This window comes from Callorhinus ursinus, unplaced genomic scaffold, assembly GCF_003265705.2.
Source record: "Callorhinus ursinus isolate GAN/ISIS: 27379988/994484 unplaced genomic scaffold, GSC_fseal_2.0 scaffold16, whole genome shotgun sequence".
NCBI classification, from domain to species: domain Eukaryota; kingdom Metazoa; phylum Chordata; class Mammalia; order Carnivora; family Otariidae; genus Callorhinus; species Callorhinus ursinus.
Window position 1 is genome coordinate 16,215,199 of NW_027397078.1, and position 16,261 is coordinate 16,231,459.

General features: G+C 35.5%; 1 protein-coding gene across 2 annotated transcripts in view; it reads left to right on the plus strand.

Annotated features, from left to right (window-relative positions):
- Positions 1 to 16,261, plus strand: part of DMD (dystrophin) — a 2,222,747-nt gene that overhangs the window by 960,868 nt on the left and 1,245,618 nt on the right. For both annotated transcript variants that reach the window (XM_073901937.1, XM_025857655.2), the window contains exons 31-33: positions 9,659 to 9,769; positions 10,162 to 10,335; positions 13,324 to 13,479. In XM_073901937.1, the coding sequence (XP_073758038.1) occupies positions 9,659 to 9,769; positions 10,162 to 10,335; positions 13,324 to 13,479 (441 nt within the window). The remainder of the gene's footprint in view (positions 1 to 9,658; positions 9,770 to 10,161; positions 10,336 to 13,323; positions 13,480 to 16,261) is intronic.

The window sequence follows — 16,261 nt, forward strand, 5'->3', positions numbered from 1 at the left end:
ACACCTGAAAACAGCCTCTGATTAAGTTGTTATAATACAACAAGCTCTTTGGCCTGTTGCATATTCCTGAGAAAAATCAAAACTTCTCCATCTGACAAAGCTTAATTTATAGGTAACATACTTTCTATCTTGTCTAATTAACCTACAGGATCTTTCTACAAACAGGAATTAAAAAAAAAAAACTGTGTGAATCTCTCCTTTCTTTTGTACTTACCAAAATATTCAAATGTATATTCTAAAACTTTTCAAAATTCTTTGCCCACTACCATAATTAGTGCACTTTTTTTCATGTTCCCAAATGTTTTAAAAGTACAAATAATCCCAGATCCTTTAGTACATTTTCTTCCTTTAATTTTGTGAGTCCATATTATATGTGGCCATTTCGTCTTCTTGAGGGTGCAATTTCGGAATTGTGATTTGTTTTATTTTTATTTTTTTTAATTTTTTATTGTTATGTTAATCACCATATATTACATCATTTGTTTTTGATGTAGTGTTCCATGATTCATTGTTTGTTCATAACACCCAGTGCTCCATGCCGAATGTGCCGTCTTTAATACCCATCACCAGGCTAACCCATCCCCCTACCCTCCTCCCCTCTAGAACCCTCAGTTTGTTTTTCAGAGTCCATCATCTCTCATGGTTCGTCTCCCCCTCTGACTTACTCCCCTTCATTCTTCCTCTCCTGCTATCTTCTTCTTTTTCTTTTTCGGAATTGTGATTTGTTTTAAAATGACTAATCTAATAGTGTTATATTTCTCCATTAATCGTCTCGACATGACGTCTTCTAATATTTTTTCTTTCTGAAATATTTTAGTTATTTTCTCTGGAATCATCTTCTTTATTTGATATCATAAAAGCTCCAGCAGTCATTTGATAGAAAGTGTCCTTTATTCCATTAAATACTTTCAACAGCTACAGCTTCATTTTGCTTGCCACTTTGTCATTAATTTGATACATGAGAATGATCTGATGAGGTAAATCATGGTGAAAAGGCCTGCTCTCTTCTCAGTTAATGGTTAAGTGCTATATTGGAAATGTCCTTAAAATTTGATTAATTTTTAGCTCTATAATTTGCCTTTTATCATCTTTAATGGAAAAATGGTTATTTCTATTTCCATTGTTGTTCCCTACTTTCTCTGTGTTGTGCTACTTATAAACATAATTGCAGTATTGTCACATGTCTTTTCTTGGGAGTGGCGTGAAGTCATAATTTGCTTTATATTACTTGATGAAGAAAAAAATATCGAGTGATCCTGAAAGGTATTAGACTGAGAACTCCTATTACAGTGTACGTGGGTGTTCTAAATCATTAGCCCTGATCTGCTACTTCCTTTCATTTTCTTTTGTTGGAAATTACTGATTTTATATAAATCCAAGCTGACAACTTCACAAGATCAGTTCGTTTGTTTTCTTCAAACAGTTTTCACCCATATCCTGGTAGATGTTTATCTTGGGGGAAAATAGAACTCAAATTATACAGCTTTTACATCTTTTTTTAAAAAGATTTTATTTATTTCAGACAGAGAGAGAGAGAGATAGAGAGCACAAGCAGGGGGGAAGGGCAGAGGGAGAGGGAGAAGCAGACTCTCCACTGAGTGGGGAGCCAGATGTGGGGCTTGATCCCAGGACCCCGAGATCATGACCTGAGCCAAAGGCAGATCCTTAACCAATTGAGCCACCCAGGCACCCCAGCTTTTACATTTTTAGCAGATCTTACCGATCTGGTAGCCAAGTACCAGGAAATCCTTTTTCTTTGAGTTAAATTTATTATTTTCAGTGTTTTCCTCTATGGTATTATTTTTTCATTGATCATAATATCAGGGAAGATGATATAGTGGTTTTTTTTTTATCGGAAGAGTTTTAAAATAGGAGATTGTCCAGTCTGCCTGAAAGTTCCCATAATGCTCTGTTACTTAAGCACATCACTTACCTATTTCACAATAAACTTGCCCTAAAGTGATAAATAATTTTTAATTATGTGGCTCTGGAATAATAATCTGATGAGGTTAAATAAAGTAGGTGGTGAATGATGTCCTAAGTACAAACTATAAATGAATTATCAGTTGAAAGTAAGAATTGTGGAATTAATTTGTAAAGATGGTAGCTAAATAAGAGTGCGATGCATGTTACAAAATCTTCCCTAATTACAATTGATTGGAAATACATATCCATTTTTATCTTACACTTTTAGTAGTGAATTGAATTCTTGTTACTGAATATATTAAGTGTATTAGATAGATTTTCCAAAATCTACTTATGCAATATACTCTGACAAAAAAAAGCAAAGGGGTAATTTTTATTTTTAGTTTTTTTAGAGAGAGACGGTGAGAGAGCAGGTGCGCGTGCACGTGTACACACACACACCCAAATGAGCTGGGGGGAGGAGCAGAGGGAGAAGGAGAGGGAGACAGAGAATCTTTTTTTTTTTATTATGTTATGTTAATCACCATACATTACATCGTTAGTTTTTGATGTAGTGTTCCATGATTCATTCTTTGCGTATAACACCCAGTGCTCCATGCAGAACGTGCCCTCTTTAATACCCATCACCAGGATAACCCATCCTCCCACCCTCCTCCCCTCTAGAACCCTCAGTTGGTTTCTCAGAGTCCATCGTCTCTCATGGTTCATCTCCCCCTCCGATTACCCCCCCTTCATTCTTCCCCTCCTGCTATCTTCTTCTTTTTTTTTTTTAACATATAATGTATTATTTGTTTCAGAGGTACAGGTCTGTGATTCAACAGTCTTACACAATTCATAGCGCTCACCATAGCACATACCCTCCCCAATGTCTATCACCCAGCCACCCCATCCCTCGCAACCCCCCACCACTCCAGCAACCCTCAGTTTGTTTCCTGAGATGAAGAATTCCTCATATCAGTGAGGTCATATGATACATGTTTTTCTCTGATTGAGTTATTTCACTCAGCATAGTACCCTCCAGTTCTATCCATGTCGTTGCAAATGGCAAGATTCCATTCCTTTTGATGGCTGCATAATATTCCATTGTATATATACACCACATCTTCTTTATCCATTCATCTGTCGATGGACATCTTGGCTCTTTCCACAGTTTGGCTATTGTGGACATCGCTGCTATAAACATCGGGGTGCACGTACCCCTTCGGATCCCTACATTTGTATCTTTGGGGTAAATACCCAGTAGTGCAATTGCTGGGTCATAGGGTAGCTCTATTTTCAACTGTTTGAGGAAGCTCCATACTGTTTTCCAGAGTGGCTGCACCAGCTTGCATTCCCACCAACAGTGTAGGAGGGTTCCCCTTTCTCCGCATCCCCGCCAACATCGAGACAGAGAATATTAAGAAGGCTCCACATTCAGCACAGAGCCTGACACAGGGCTTGATCTCAGGACCCTGAGACCATGACCTGAGCTGAAACCAAGAGTCAGACAGTTAATGGACTGAGCCACCCAGGTTCCCCTCCTTTTTTTTTTTTCTTTAAGAGCAAGAGAGAGAGAAAGCAAAAGGGTAATTTGAGTGAAGAACTATTCCTCTTGATATCACAGTGTATATTATCATATGAAATATTCTGAGGTGTTCTGTATAACAGACACGTTTATCCTTAATTTCCAAAATATATTTACTCCCTGGGCTTTTTTAACATATAATTTTAATTTATAAGAAAATTTAGATCTCTAATCAATTAGAACAGGACTATAGATGTGAGAATTTTTCTAAAACTGCTGCCTATAAATTATAATAAAATTTCAGTTTTGTATGATGTTCAAAACCAATTTTTCCATTTTAATGATTTTAATAGTGGTGATCTTTCTAAGAGTATAGACACTTAGCCTCTCAACACTGTCTAAAAGCTTGATATAAATATGAATATTTCAAGTCCATGTAATGCTTTGCATTGAGTTCTAAATTGCCAAACTTTCCTTTTACATGTTACATGGCCCTTCGCATATCCTGGTGACAAAGGTTCAGTTTTGGGTTCTGTTTTTGTAAGTCATTGTCGTTCCTGTTGTTTATGAGTCATGTGTGGAATTTATCATCAGAAGACCCGTGTTTCAGCGATCACTTAAGTTATCTTGGCTTTGTTTTGTAATGCCAGGCTTCAAGAGGCAGGTTTGAGGGGGCAGTCTTTAAGAAAAAACAATACTTACACCAATTAGAGATAGAAAATTAAATGCTGAGTTGTAGAGAATCTTTCGTAAGGAAGGGGCCCTGAAACTTAAGGTTCAGTAGCTTCACACCGCATTCCCCCTCTCCAAAATAATTCTTACTCTACCCACGTCTAGTTTTTCCTTCCCTGAAACAGAGTATACACACTCTGCATGTTCCAAACCCAATCTTTGCTAGCATGGTTCTCATAGCCTGGAACGAGATCCCATTTTCCTATTCTCTACCCCTCCAAAACCCCTTCACAGCCATATCTAATTTAAACTGTGACGATTTCTTAAAATTTTACCAGATTCTGTAGTAGAAATGACTGTGCCTCTTTTATCCTGTTGCATGGGTTTTTTAAATTATATTACATGTATTTCTGCTTTTTAATTTTAATTTAATTTATATCTTTATGTTCTATCTTCCTAGAATAAAAGATCCTTAAGAATAGGGGCAGTAGTTTTGTTCTCACTATATGGAATTTACTAGTAGATGCCCAACTTGTTTATTGAATTGAATTCATAAACTAAATACTATTAATGCACAAATGAGATGAACTCTCTATCTTGTCTGACCAGTGTCCATATGGAGGACACATTTATTTTGGAATCATAATTTAAGAAGAAGTATAGTTGTTCAGAAGACATTGAGTTTGCCACTTTCTGGGTATGTTACCTTGGACAAGTCAACATTTCTACCCTCATTTGTGAATGAGAATGATAAACTTATATCTTAGTTTGATTAGGTGGTTAAATGAATGTATGTGTGTGAATTGTTGGTATAAAAGTTGGCACAGATGTCTGCTTTGGTGGTGATGATGATGGGGATGATTTCCTTCAGTATAAAAGGCTAAAGGAATATGTGTATAATTCATTTTTCCTCTATTATTTGTTTCCTTTAGCTTGAGTATTAGACAAATGAAGGGGTTCAAAAACATGTAGATAGATACGGTTGCAGATGCATAATTTGGGCACTCTGCTCTGAGTATCTTATTTTTTTTTCTCATCAATTTCCATCCCCAGTTTCCACAATGACTATGCAACTTCCATCACTTTCCTTTAGACTCCTCCTCAACCCTCTTCTCTCTCTTCCTCACTGGATACCAAAAGAATCTCTTCCTTAAAAATAAATAATTCATAATGACACAATTTGGAAGTAAATATTTGTGCAAACTTAAACAGGTATTTTTACATACACTATAACATCTGATCTTTTTACCAAAACCAGTGTAGTTGTCTACTGCAAACATGAGAATTTTCCCAGGACTACTGATAATGCTTCATTACTGGCTTGTCATCATCATCCTCAGTTTAGAGATGAGAAAATTGAGCTTCAGAAAGTTTTGGTGCTCAAGTGATAAATCAGAGCCCTGAAACTTAAATATTTATTTATTTATTTTAGAGAGAACGTGCGCACACGTGTGTGCATGTGTGTGCACACACGAGCAGGGGGAGGGTCAGAGGGAGAGAGAGAGGAAGAGGGAAAGAATCTCAGGCAGACTCCCCGCTGAACAAGGAGTCTGAGGCTGGGCTCAGTGGGGCTTGATCTAACAAGCCTGAGACCGTGTTCTGAGCCAAAACCAAGAGTCGGATGTTTAACCAACTGAGTCACCCAGGTGCCCCCAGAGCCCTGAAATTTAAGTTCAGATTTCTCTTAACAGTCTTCTGTTCTGATTTACACAGAGCATCAAGTAAGAAGCCCTTTCTGCCTTTCTATATCAAAAATGATCTTTATGTCTTACCTTGAGCTTCTGAAAAAGTAGCACCTCTCTTTCTGTCAGTAATTTTTGTTGATTAATGGTCTTTGCTCTTCATTCCTTCTTGCTTCCCACTGGGCTTTTCTAATCAATTATCTTCTTATTTTTTAAAAAAAAAATCTCTCTCATCCCTTGGCTCTTTTTGCGTAGCCTTCATATGTGTTCCTCATTGACCACATTATGTTATGTGGAGAGACAAAATTCTTCAAAAATAATTTGAACTTTTTTAGATGAGGGTTTCCTGGTCTTTAAGCTTCATCCTTGGGAAAGCTAAGTTCTGCTCTTACCAGTGACTCTCTTCTAGTTATAGTGCTCATTGACCAGCTAACGTACACTTGTTAGAACTTGCCTCATTTGATGTGTCTCAAAATTGACACTGTTGACTTCTCCCTCATTTTTAAAACTCTTACATCACTTGACTGAAGTGGCACCCTTTATCTTTCCTGGCTGTTCTGTTTCTCCTTCTCTTGGACTCTTCCTTTTCTTTCTTTGGTGCTTTCTTTCTTCTCCATATCCCTTAAATTCTCCTTTTCCATGGTTCTCTCCTGGCCCTCATTAGGACCCTATAATGTTTGAGAGTACATTAAAATAAATACTAATTGTACAGGTGCACACTGCTTTTTTGAAAAAAAAAAAGTATACACATATGTAGCTATATATGTGTGTATATAGTGATTTGAAAAATTCAAATTCATTTCAAAGTATTACTGAATTTATAATTGCATTCTCTTATTGCAGGTTTCCTTAATTATTAGATTAACTATTAGCAGTAAAGCTATTATTATCTGTGATTCTGATGAACTTAAAATTTTAAACTTTCTCTTCATATTGAAAAATTAGAGTTTTTTTTCATTTGGGACATGAGGTTATTAAATACCTTTTCCATTTATATTTCTGCCGTTGTGTGTTCGTTCTCTATTATTTCAGTTCTCCCAAACTCTCCATGCCATTTGTTACCTCATCTGAGTACCTTGTTTTCCCTCAATCAGGAATGCTTCTATTTTTAAAACTTCTATCTCCTTGCTTGTCCAATATACTACTTAGAACTGCGAAGCAGAAGTAGCACAATTGAATTAACTAAAGCAAAACCAAAAATGAGGGAAAGAAGTTTGTCATTGGTATATAGGGATGTCTCATGGAAGCTAAGGGCAAGAATAAAATTTGTCTCAGGAATGGACTAGAGCCTGTGTTTTGGTCACTTGCACCAGCAATTTATCATTTCTCTTGGGATCTCTCATGGGATTGTAGGCAATTGTTGGCTCGCTCTGCCATGGCATGTAAGCTCAACTGGACTGGACATCCAGGGTGGCTCAGTCATGTCTAGGAGTTGATGTTCTTTGTAGCTGAAAGCTCACTTGGGATCATTCACCGCATCACTTACCCACCGCTTCTTTATGTGGCTTGGGCTTCTCAGAGCATGCCGGATGGGTTCCAAGAGGGAACATCTTAAGAGTCAATGTTCCAAGAAGGTAGAAGTTGAAGCTGCTCGTCCTCTTAGGGGCTTTTCCCGTAACTGACAAAATACTACTTTTGCCCTCCTCTGTTGGTCAAGGCAGTCAAAGGGCCAACCTAAGTTTAAAGAGGTAAAGAAACTCCACCTCTTAATGGGGGAGTGGTAAGAGGAGCACATCGTATCGGAACTGTTGTTACAGCCATCTTTGGAAAATGCCCCATTTCCTTCAGCCTGTGATTTGAAAGCCATCAGTATTTTTGTTTATACCTCTCTTTTTGGCATCTACTTCTATCTTCTCTTTCTAGTCATCAACCTTTGCTATTCCCCATTTGACACTGTAAACTGCGGACTTCTTAAGCACAGTCTCCTTGCATATGTGACGATTCTCAGCACCCACAGAGCTTGGCCAGACTTTGTCCTGCAGCTCTGAGAGAGAATCTGATGGACCTAATGGGGCATAAGCATTGTCCATATTTTAATCATCTATGACTTGGGAGCGGCTAGGTTTATGTGGCACAGACATGGTTAGTATTGACCTACTTTTTTGAGGGGGTGAGCATTTTCCACTTAAAATATCATAATCGTAGCCCCTCCCCCTAAAGCATCTGCTACTGCCAGTGATGCTTACTAATTATTCAGAGTTCTGATTTAATATCACCTCTCCTCTGACATCTATTCACTTCCTTGTTAAGTGTTACTCTGTCCTACATACCCCCATTAAATTTTGTAGATTCTTTAGCATTTATAACATTGTGAATAATCTTATTGCGCCCTTATATGGATCCCTAACCCCCGAACTCCATGGTTTCTGGAGAATAGCATATATCTATATACAAGGGAGTAATTCAACCAGTGAAGATATATCTCTATCTATCTATCTATCTATATAGTAAAATATATATATATGTATATATATATAGTATGTATTTGCATGAGTCCTTGCTCTTAATTATTTTATGCCACAATTGTAATTACTTAAGTAATTCGTCATTACTTTGTCTTTACAATTGTTAGAATCAATATGTTAAGGAATGATATTAAGGCATATGTGTACATTTCCTTGTATACTAAGTAACTCCTTCACCACTCAACCCATTTTCTTAGGATAATTCACACTGCTCATTGCAAGATTGTGTTCTCTGTGGTAACTAACTGCTAATCAAAGTGACGTTATTTTCTAGTAATCTGTACTGGAATTGACTCCAGTTGGCATAAATTAGGTTATACTAATATGCATCATACATATTGTTTTGCAAGAAAATTTTATGGGCACTGTGGTATAAGTTAATTCTTTTCTAACTTGTGATAATCTGACAGCAACTGATATTTAAATCAGAATAATTTGACAACTTGCTGATTTTTGCTGGAACTGGCAGAAATAAATGAATGAATTTATTGTTTTGGTCTCTGCACACTCCATGATTTGACTGACTCCTGAAGCAGGCTCAGAAGTGTACAAGTCAAATACAGACATACTTCTAAATAGAACTCGATCAAAAAATGTCTACTCAGTATAGAAAATACAGCAATTTTTATAGTTATTTAAAGTTCAAAAATCAGTCTCTTGAGGAAACTCTTAAGTATCCAACAGACAAAAAGCTAGGCCAATTAAAGGATTTTACTTCACTTTCCTAAATCCATAATTTCCCTGAAATTTAACTGAAATATAGTGCAGAATGAGCAAGTATCACAATGAATATTGTCTACATGGAACTTTCTCTTTATATCTTATCCTGTCACAGTTAGGTTTGATATATATGTCTTTAGTCAGATTTGAGTGTAAATTCAAAGATAAAAAAATATCAGTCGTTCGTATTAGATATAAATAAATATTTCCTTCTGAAAATATCTGAAATAGCTATGCATTATCACTGACTCAAAAGGATAATTTCTTTTTTGTAATAACCCAAATAGGAGAGAAATAAGCTATTTCATTTTTGATAACTTTTGCTAAGTAAAAAAAAGAAAAACTATTGTCATTTTATTTATTTTTTTTTAAAGATTTTATTTATTTGAGAGCGAGAATGAGAGAGAGAGAGAGCATGAGAGGGGGGAGGGTCAAAGGGAGAAGCAGACTCCCTGCTGAGCAGGAAGCCCGATGCGGGACTCGATCCCGGGACTCCGGGATCATGACCTGAGCCGAAGGCAGTCGCTTAACCAACTGAGCCACCCAGGCGCCCACTATTGTCATTTTAAAGGAGGCTACATTGTAATAATGCTTTAAGAGAGTTCCTGAATTTCATCTTCTTGGCAAGTGAGTTATTCTTTGCAATAACCCGCAGAGCATGCTGACTAATAATGCTGTCCTCCCAACAGAAAATCCAATCGGATTTGACAAGTCATGAGATCAGTTTAGAAGAAATGAAGAAACATAACCAGGGAAAGGAGACTGCCCAAAGGGTACTGTCCCAAATTGATGTGGCGCAGGTAAAGATCCTTGCATAAACTAAGGAACTTATTTTAATTGTGTATTAAAACATAGTCTGTATTAGACAACTTGGTCATTAGAAAAAATTGGGATTAAGGGCATTTTTTGAAAACTACAATATGATATATAAATAATATAGATCTTGGGCGGGGTTACATCTTAAGGATAAAGTAGGTTAATAAATTACCTTTTATTTAGTATCACATTCAGAACAACTACTGAATTCTCCCAAATGTATGCATTCTTTGTGCTAGACAAGTAGGAAAAAAATGCTTTACGTTTTTTAATCTTGTATATCTTCAGGAATAAAAAAAATCTATTAGCAAAAATATGACTGCTTGTTGTTTGGAATGTGAAATTATACAGGTGCTTTCTTACATTGTCTTTACAGAAAAAATTGCAAGATGTTTCCATGAAGTTTCGATTATTCCAGAAGCCAGCCAATTTTGAGCAGCGTCTACAGGAAAGTAAGATGATTTTAGATGAAGTGAAGATGCATTTGCCTGCATTGGAAACGAAGAGTGTGGAACAGGAAGTAGTACAGTCACAGTTAAATCATTGTGTGGTACGTATTTCTGGGACAAATAAACAGCTACTCCTTGCCTTTCCTTATTAAGCAGTATGTGAAAAAAAAAGAGGTATGTGATGATGATCTTCCTTTATAATAGAAGATTGTTTTCAGATAACTATAATAATTAATAATATGTAATTTTAAGATTAAGAACAAAAGTTAGCACAGGTGTGTTGAGAGACAAGAACTTTTACTGAAATAGTAGCCTTTGAATACATCCTCTGTAGGTGTCTTTTTTGAATCTGTAATTCTTGAAGGACTATGCAGAATATAAGAGGAAGTCCCTCTGTTTAATTCTTACAGTACTTTTGAATATGGAACTCTTCCTCCAAACCCTAGTAGCTTTCCATTCAACATCAGTGCTAGACATGCACTGAAATGCCACCAGACCTCAAAGACAGAATAAAAAGACATGGAAGGCATATGATTAGCCTGCAGCATAAATCTTCACAGGATTGTGGGATCATGAGCTGTGTCCTTTGTTGCAATTACTGGAAATTCGCCAAGTCAGATGATGCCTCTGACAACATAAGGCTGAATTATCTACTAGAGTAATACAGCTGTTATTATAACTCTTTGTTTGCTATGGGCTGAGAGTAGAAATTCATGTAAAATAAAAGCACTGAATATTATTAACTTTGAAGGTAAAAAAGGTTATCTAGTTAGTACTTTGTGTTTTACGTATTGTTTCTGCTTTTACTCCATAACATAAATTTAAAAGAAACTCTTTAGATGCATTTCAGTCATATTATTGTGAGTGGGGAAGTATCTTTTAATGCAAATTTTGTAGATATGTGTATTCCTTTGTGAAATTATGGAATTTTTTTATGCAGTGACATTACTTCATAACACAGGCTGCATTTTAGTGGCCTTGTTATTATAAATATTCCCACCCTGAAAAAGAAAATTTGAACATTGTAATGTATAATTATTAGCTGATATTAGACGAACAACATTAGGGATTTGTAGGAAGCTATCTCCTCTTAAACTATGCAAAAATAATCGAAATCAAAATGACCCCAGTATACTACCATCATGATTAAATGTATTCCCAAAGGGACAGCTGTTCCATTCTATGATCAGGTCTCTAACGGTACATCAGAAAACTGGTCTGCTAGTAAAGATGAGGTGAAAACAACCCTTCCTGCAACCAGCTGTGACTGTGCCCTGACCCTTTACAGGGAAACATTTTCAAGTTCTTGCTCAGTTTGGTTGGGGTTCTGGTTTAAATGTCAGGAGCAATTCAAGTAGTTCTTCCGGAAGGATATCTTTTCTTTACAATGTTTATATATTTTTAAATTACTTAAGATGCCCTATTGCATACACTGTAATTATTACCTTTTTCAAGAAATTTTTGTTTAATTAAAAAAAAGTCTTGGGGTGCCTGGGTGGCTCAGTCATTAAGCGTCTGCCTTCGGCTCAGGTCATGATCCCAGGGTCCTGGGATCAAGCCCCGCAACGGGCTCCCTGCTCAGCGGGGAAGCCTGCTTCCCCCTCTCCTACTCCCTCTACTTGTGTTCCCTCTCTCGCTGTGTTTCTCTCTGTCAAATAAATTAATAAAGTCTTTAAAAAACGGTCTTCCCAACAGGAACGCAAATAAATATAAAGGATACTCCCCTCCCTCAGTGATACTTTCTCTGCATACTGAATGACATGGTGTTAATGGCTTTGGTACTTTGGTACTAATGGTACTTTGAACTTTCAACATAAGGGTAAATCACGGAGATTTTTTTTAATGTTTAAAGAGTAAATCATTAGAAAATATCTCTGATTCCAAAATTCACACAGCTGATTCCCTCCATACAGTTACTGATTGAATGTTTCTACATACCAAGATATATGTGTAATTTCTAAGATAAAAGTAAAATGAAATAAAAAAAATCATCTGGAAAGCTCAGGCAAGAACCCAAAATTATTAGTAAAGGAATATTAACACAAAACAACCATCAAAGAAGGGATCAAGATGGAAATAGATTATGTACGTAGCTTTAATGAGTAAGATATTTGCTCAGCCTTTACAAAAAAGTGTTTTTGGGCATTGATTTTAAACTGAGAAGAGAAAATAAACCGAAGTTTTGTTCTAATTCCAAAAAAGATGCAATCACCTACTAGTAACTTTATTTCTTAGTACCAATAAAAAGGGTAGTTGTTCACAATTACCACTGAAAAAATTAAAGCAACAATGTAAAGTATTATATATGCCTGTCTACATATATATACATATACATATGTGTTTGCATGCACACATTCATACATACACATATCTTTCCAGGAAAATACTTTGTGTGATGACACCTGTTTCATGAGGCTTTGTTAAAGCAGCGTACTTTTGTGAAATAATGCATGTGTTCTTTAGGGTTGTGATATATATGTAAGTTTTTAAATAATATTTTTGTGTCTGTCTATATTGAGTTAATCAGCCCCACTAAAAAAATACATTTGTATAACGTAATTAACATATTTAAATTACCTTCCTTCCTTGTATATGACTTAATATATGTTGAAATTATGATCTGGAAATTTAGATGTTTTATTCCCACTATAATATGTAAGAACAGCAATGAATGTGTCTGTCTTAGCCACCACTGATTGTCTAGGGAATCCAGTAGTGTCTAATGTACTAGACTCTCAATAAATACCTGATGAAAGGGTAAATGAATTTTTCCAAATTCACAGCTAGTATTATATAACATTTGAAATAGAAATCATATAACTTTTAGGAATAATCATTATCAACTTGGATTGTAAAACTAAATATACTCATTTATGCATGTCTGCATATAATTGCAAATAGAAACATTAAATCAACAGACAATGCAAAAGCTAGGTATTGGTCATAGCTGCAAAATGCTACTCCATTAAAACTGTAAACATGGAATGCCAATTAATGTGATCTCTACTTCTCTTTCTTTTTATTCACTGTTATAGTGTAATTTAGACACTATTGCTTATTATTATGTTTTGTTTTATGTTTGACCTTAGAACTTGTATAAAAGTCTGAGTGAAGTGAAGTCTGAAGTGGAAATGGTAATAAAAACTGGACGTCAGATTGTACAGAAGAAGCAGACGGAAAACCCTAAAGAGCTTGATGAAAGAGTCACGGCTTTGAAATTGCATTATAATGAGCTGGGAGCAAAGGTGCGTGTGCACTGGAACCACAGACACGGGCTACTTACCGCTTTCCTTCGAAATGGCAAAGCAAGAGGCAGCGATGATGCACAAATAATCTTAGAAAGTTTTAATCATTTTCTCTCAATTGATAGCTATGTACAGTTATACATAGTCAGAGAAAGAGATTCCCATGTGCAGTTCTTATTAAGAGACAATAATTAATCAATAAGGATCTTCTTTCCAATCTACATTAAAAAATATGTACAGCTCAGGGAGATTTTTATTGGCTCATTGGATAATTCTAAAAGGGTTTCTTTCAATTTCTAAACTTGGCCTTCCCATTGTATAAATTTACTTGTGATGATTTGAAGGCTAGAGCCTTTTATAAACTAATGACCTTACTTACATTTAGATACAGTGGAGTTGACACATTCCACATAGACTATATTAGGCGTAATAGAGTTGTCACATTCCATAGAAGTTATTTCCTGTGTGGCAAGCCTTGCATAATCCACCACATTTCGCTAATAAGGTAGAATGGGTAGCCAGTTGAGTCGTATTGCTCTATGATTAGTTTTTTTTTTTGTATTTTTGTCCTGATAGGGTCCAATGGCCAATTCCGTATCACTGTTAATTAAGGATATTTACATCTCTCTATCCCCTTTCCAAAACAGTGGAATGACTAGGATTGTTATCTCAATTCGCTTAAGTCAAATATTCTCTGTATATTTCCTATAGATTTAAAACTTTGATGGTTCAAAATAATGATAGTAATCATAAAAAGTAGCCATGAAGGCATGACTTGTCAACATCAAGGACTGACCTTTCCTTTTCTATGCTATTATTTACCTTACATTTCTAAAATATTTTTAGTGCTCAGCTAAGATTTAAACTATTAGCATAGTAATAAAATAATCATTTCTCTCTTTAAAAAGTGGCGATAGCTTAACATATTATGTGGTATTTGAGAGAATATGTGTATTTTATTAATAAATACCATGCTTATTTTCTTAAACTTATGCAAATAAAGTTCTCTATCTATTATTGGCATTTATGGCCATTTACGAATAAATACAAGCTTAAGTCCTTTAAGCAAGTATCTTTAAATGAGGAGTACTGAGGGATGGTTTCACTCTCCTAATGCTTACTGGGGAAAGATGAATAAAATAAAATAAGGGCCAAAGCAGAAAAAAATGAAAATGCATACATTTTAATTTCATTCTGACTGAAAGAGCTTTACTGGGTTCAATGGGGAAAACAGAGTATATTTTAATGGCTCAAGTTCTCAACTTTATTAAATATAACATCAGTGAGAAAATTGTCACTTCATCTTTGACACAAATATAAATTTTTGTCCATATTTGTGAAGTAGCCATGCAGACACAGATTTCTAACATTTCACCCTGTAAGCAGATAGACGGTTGGGTCTTAAAGCTACTAATTGCAACTTACTTTTCACTGAGAGAAAGTTAATTTTAGATTAAAATGGAAATCTGGAAATAACTAACTATTCATATTAGTTGATTATCTTTATATTTTAAAACCTTTGAATTTGTATTTCACATATTTTGAAAGAGAGCTAACTGTCATGTTATGGTAAAGTATTTTCCTTCTCATTGGATCAAAAAGTAGGGAACACTGATATGCAGTAAATAGCAAAGCATGAGGATAATCTTGAAATAAAATACGTTTCACCAGCTTGTATAGCACACCAAGCTACCTCTGGAATAAAAGACCCTTAAATCCTTCTGGAGAAGTTTATCATTATGTTAAAGATAACCACAGAGGGCAAAGTTGTATCTGCACTTGGTATCTCCTCTAGTATTTATAGACCTTTACGGGTGCCACTTGTTCTATATTTAACGTCAATTGATGGATCTCTAATAGTAATCCTAATTCTACAATTTGTTAATTTCTGAAAAGCCTTTCTCTATACTCGAGTTTATAGTTTGACCTCTGTGACTTTACATTAAAATAATGTATTAATAGATACCATTTTATTAAGAAAATGTATATTTTGGAAAAAGGTGGTTTCTTTGTTTTTTTCAAATATAAACTGTTGTCTGGACCTTCTTTTCCCTTTGCCTTGAAGAATTTGCACAAAATCTTTGCCTTTGCAAAAGTAAATTTTGCATGAAATAGTCATTGAATTTAAAACAATAAAAATGATGTGAGAAGACTGTTAGTGCCCCCAGTGAATTATAATTAGGAAATGAATGACTCTTCCAAAGATGTAAAGCCCTATTTAACCCTGAAAATATACTTTTGAAAGTTTGTTTATTTAGTCATTTGGCACTTAATATCATTAAAGCAAAATGAAAGATGACTAAGAAATCATACTTCGCTTTAATAGCATGACAGAATACAGCAAAAATATAGGGCACAAAATTATTTTTAAAATAAAGATTGAGAAACATTAATAGGGTGGGAGGATGGGTTAGCCCAGTGATGGGTATTAAGGAGGGCACGTACTGCATGGAGCCCTGGGTGTTATACGAAAACAATGAATCGTGGATCACTACATCAAAAACTAATGATGTCCATTTGCAACGACGTGGATGGAACTGGAGGGTATTATACTAAGCGAAATAAGTCAATCAGAGAAAGACATGTATCATATGATCTCACTGATTTGAGGAATTCTTAATCTCAGGAAAGAAACTGAGGGTTGCTGGAGTGGTGGGGGGTGCGAGGGATGAGGTGGCTGGCTGATGGACATTGGGGAGGGTATGTGCTATGGTGAGCGCTGTGAATTGTGTAAAACTGTTGAATCACAGACCTGTACCTCTGAAACAAATAATACATTATA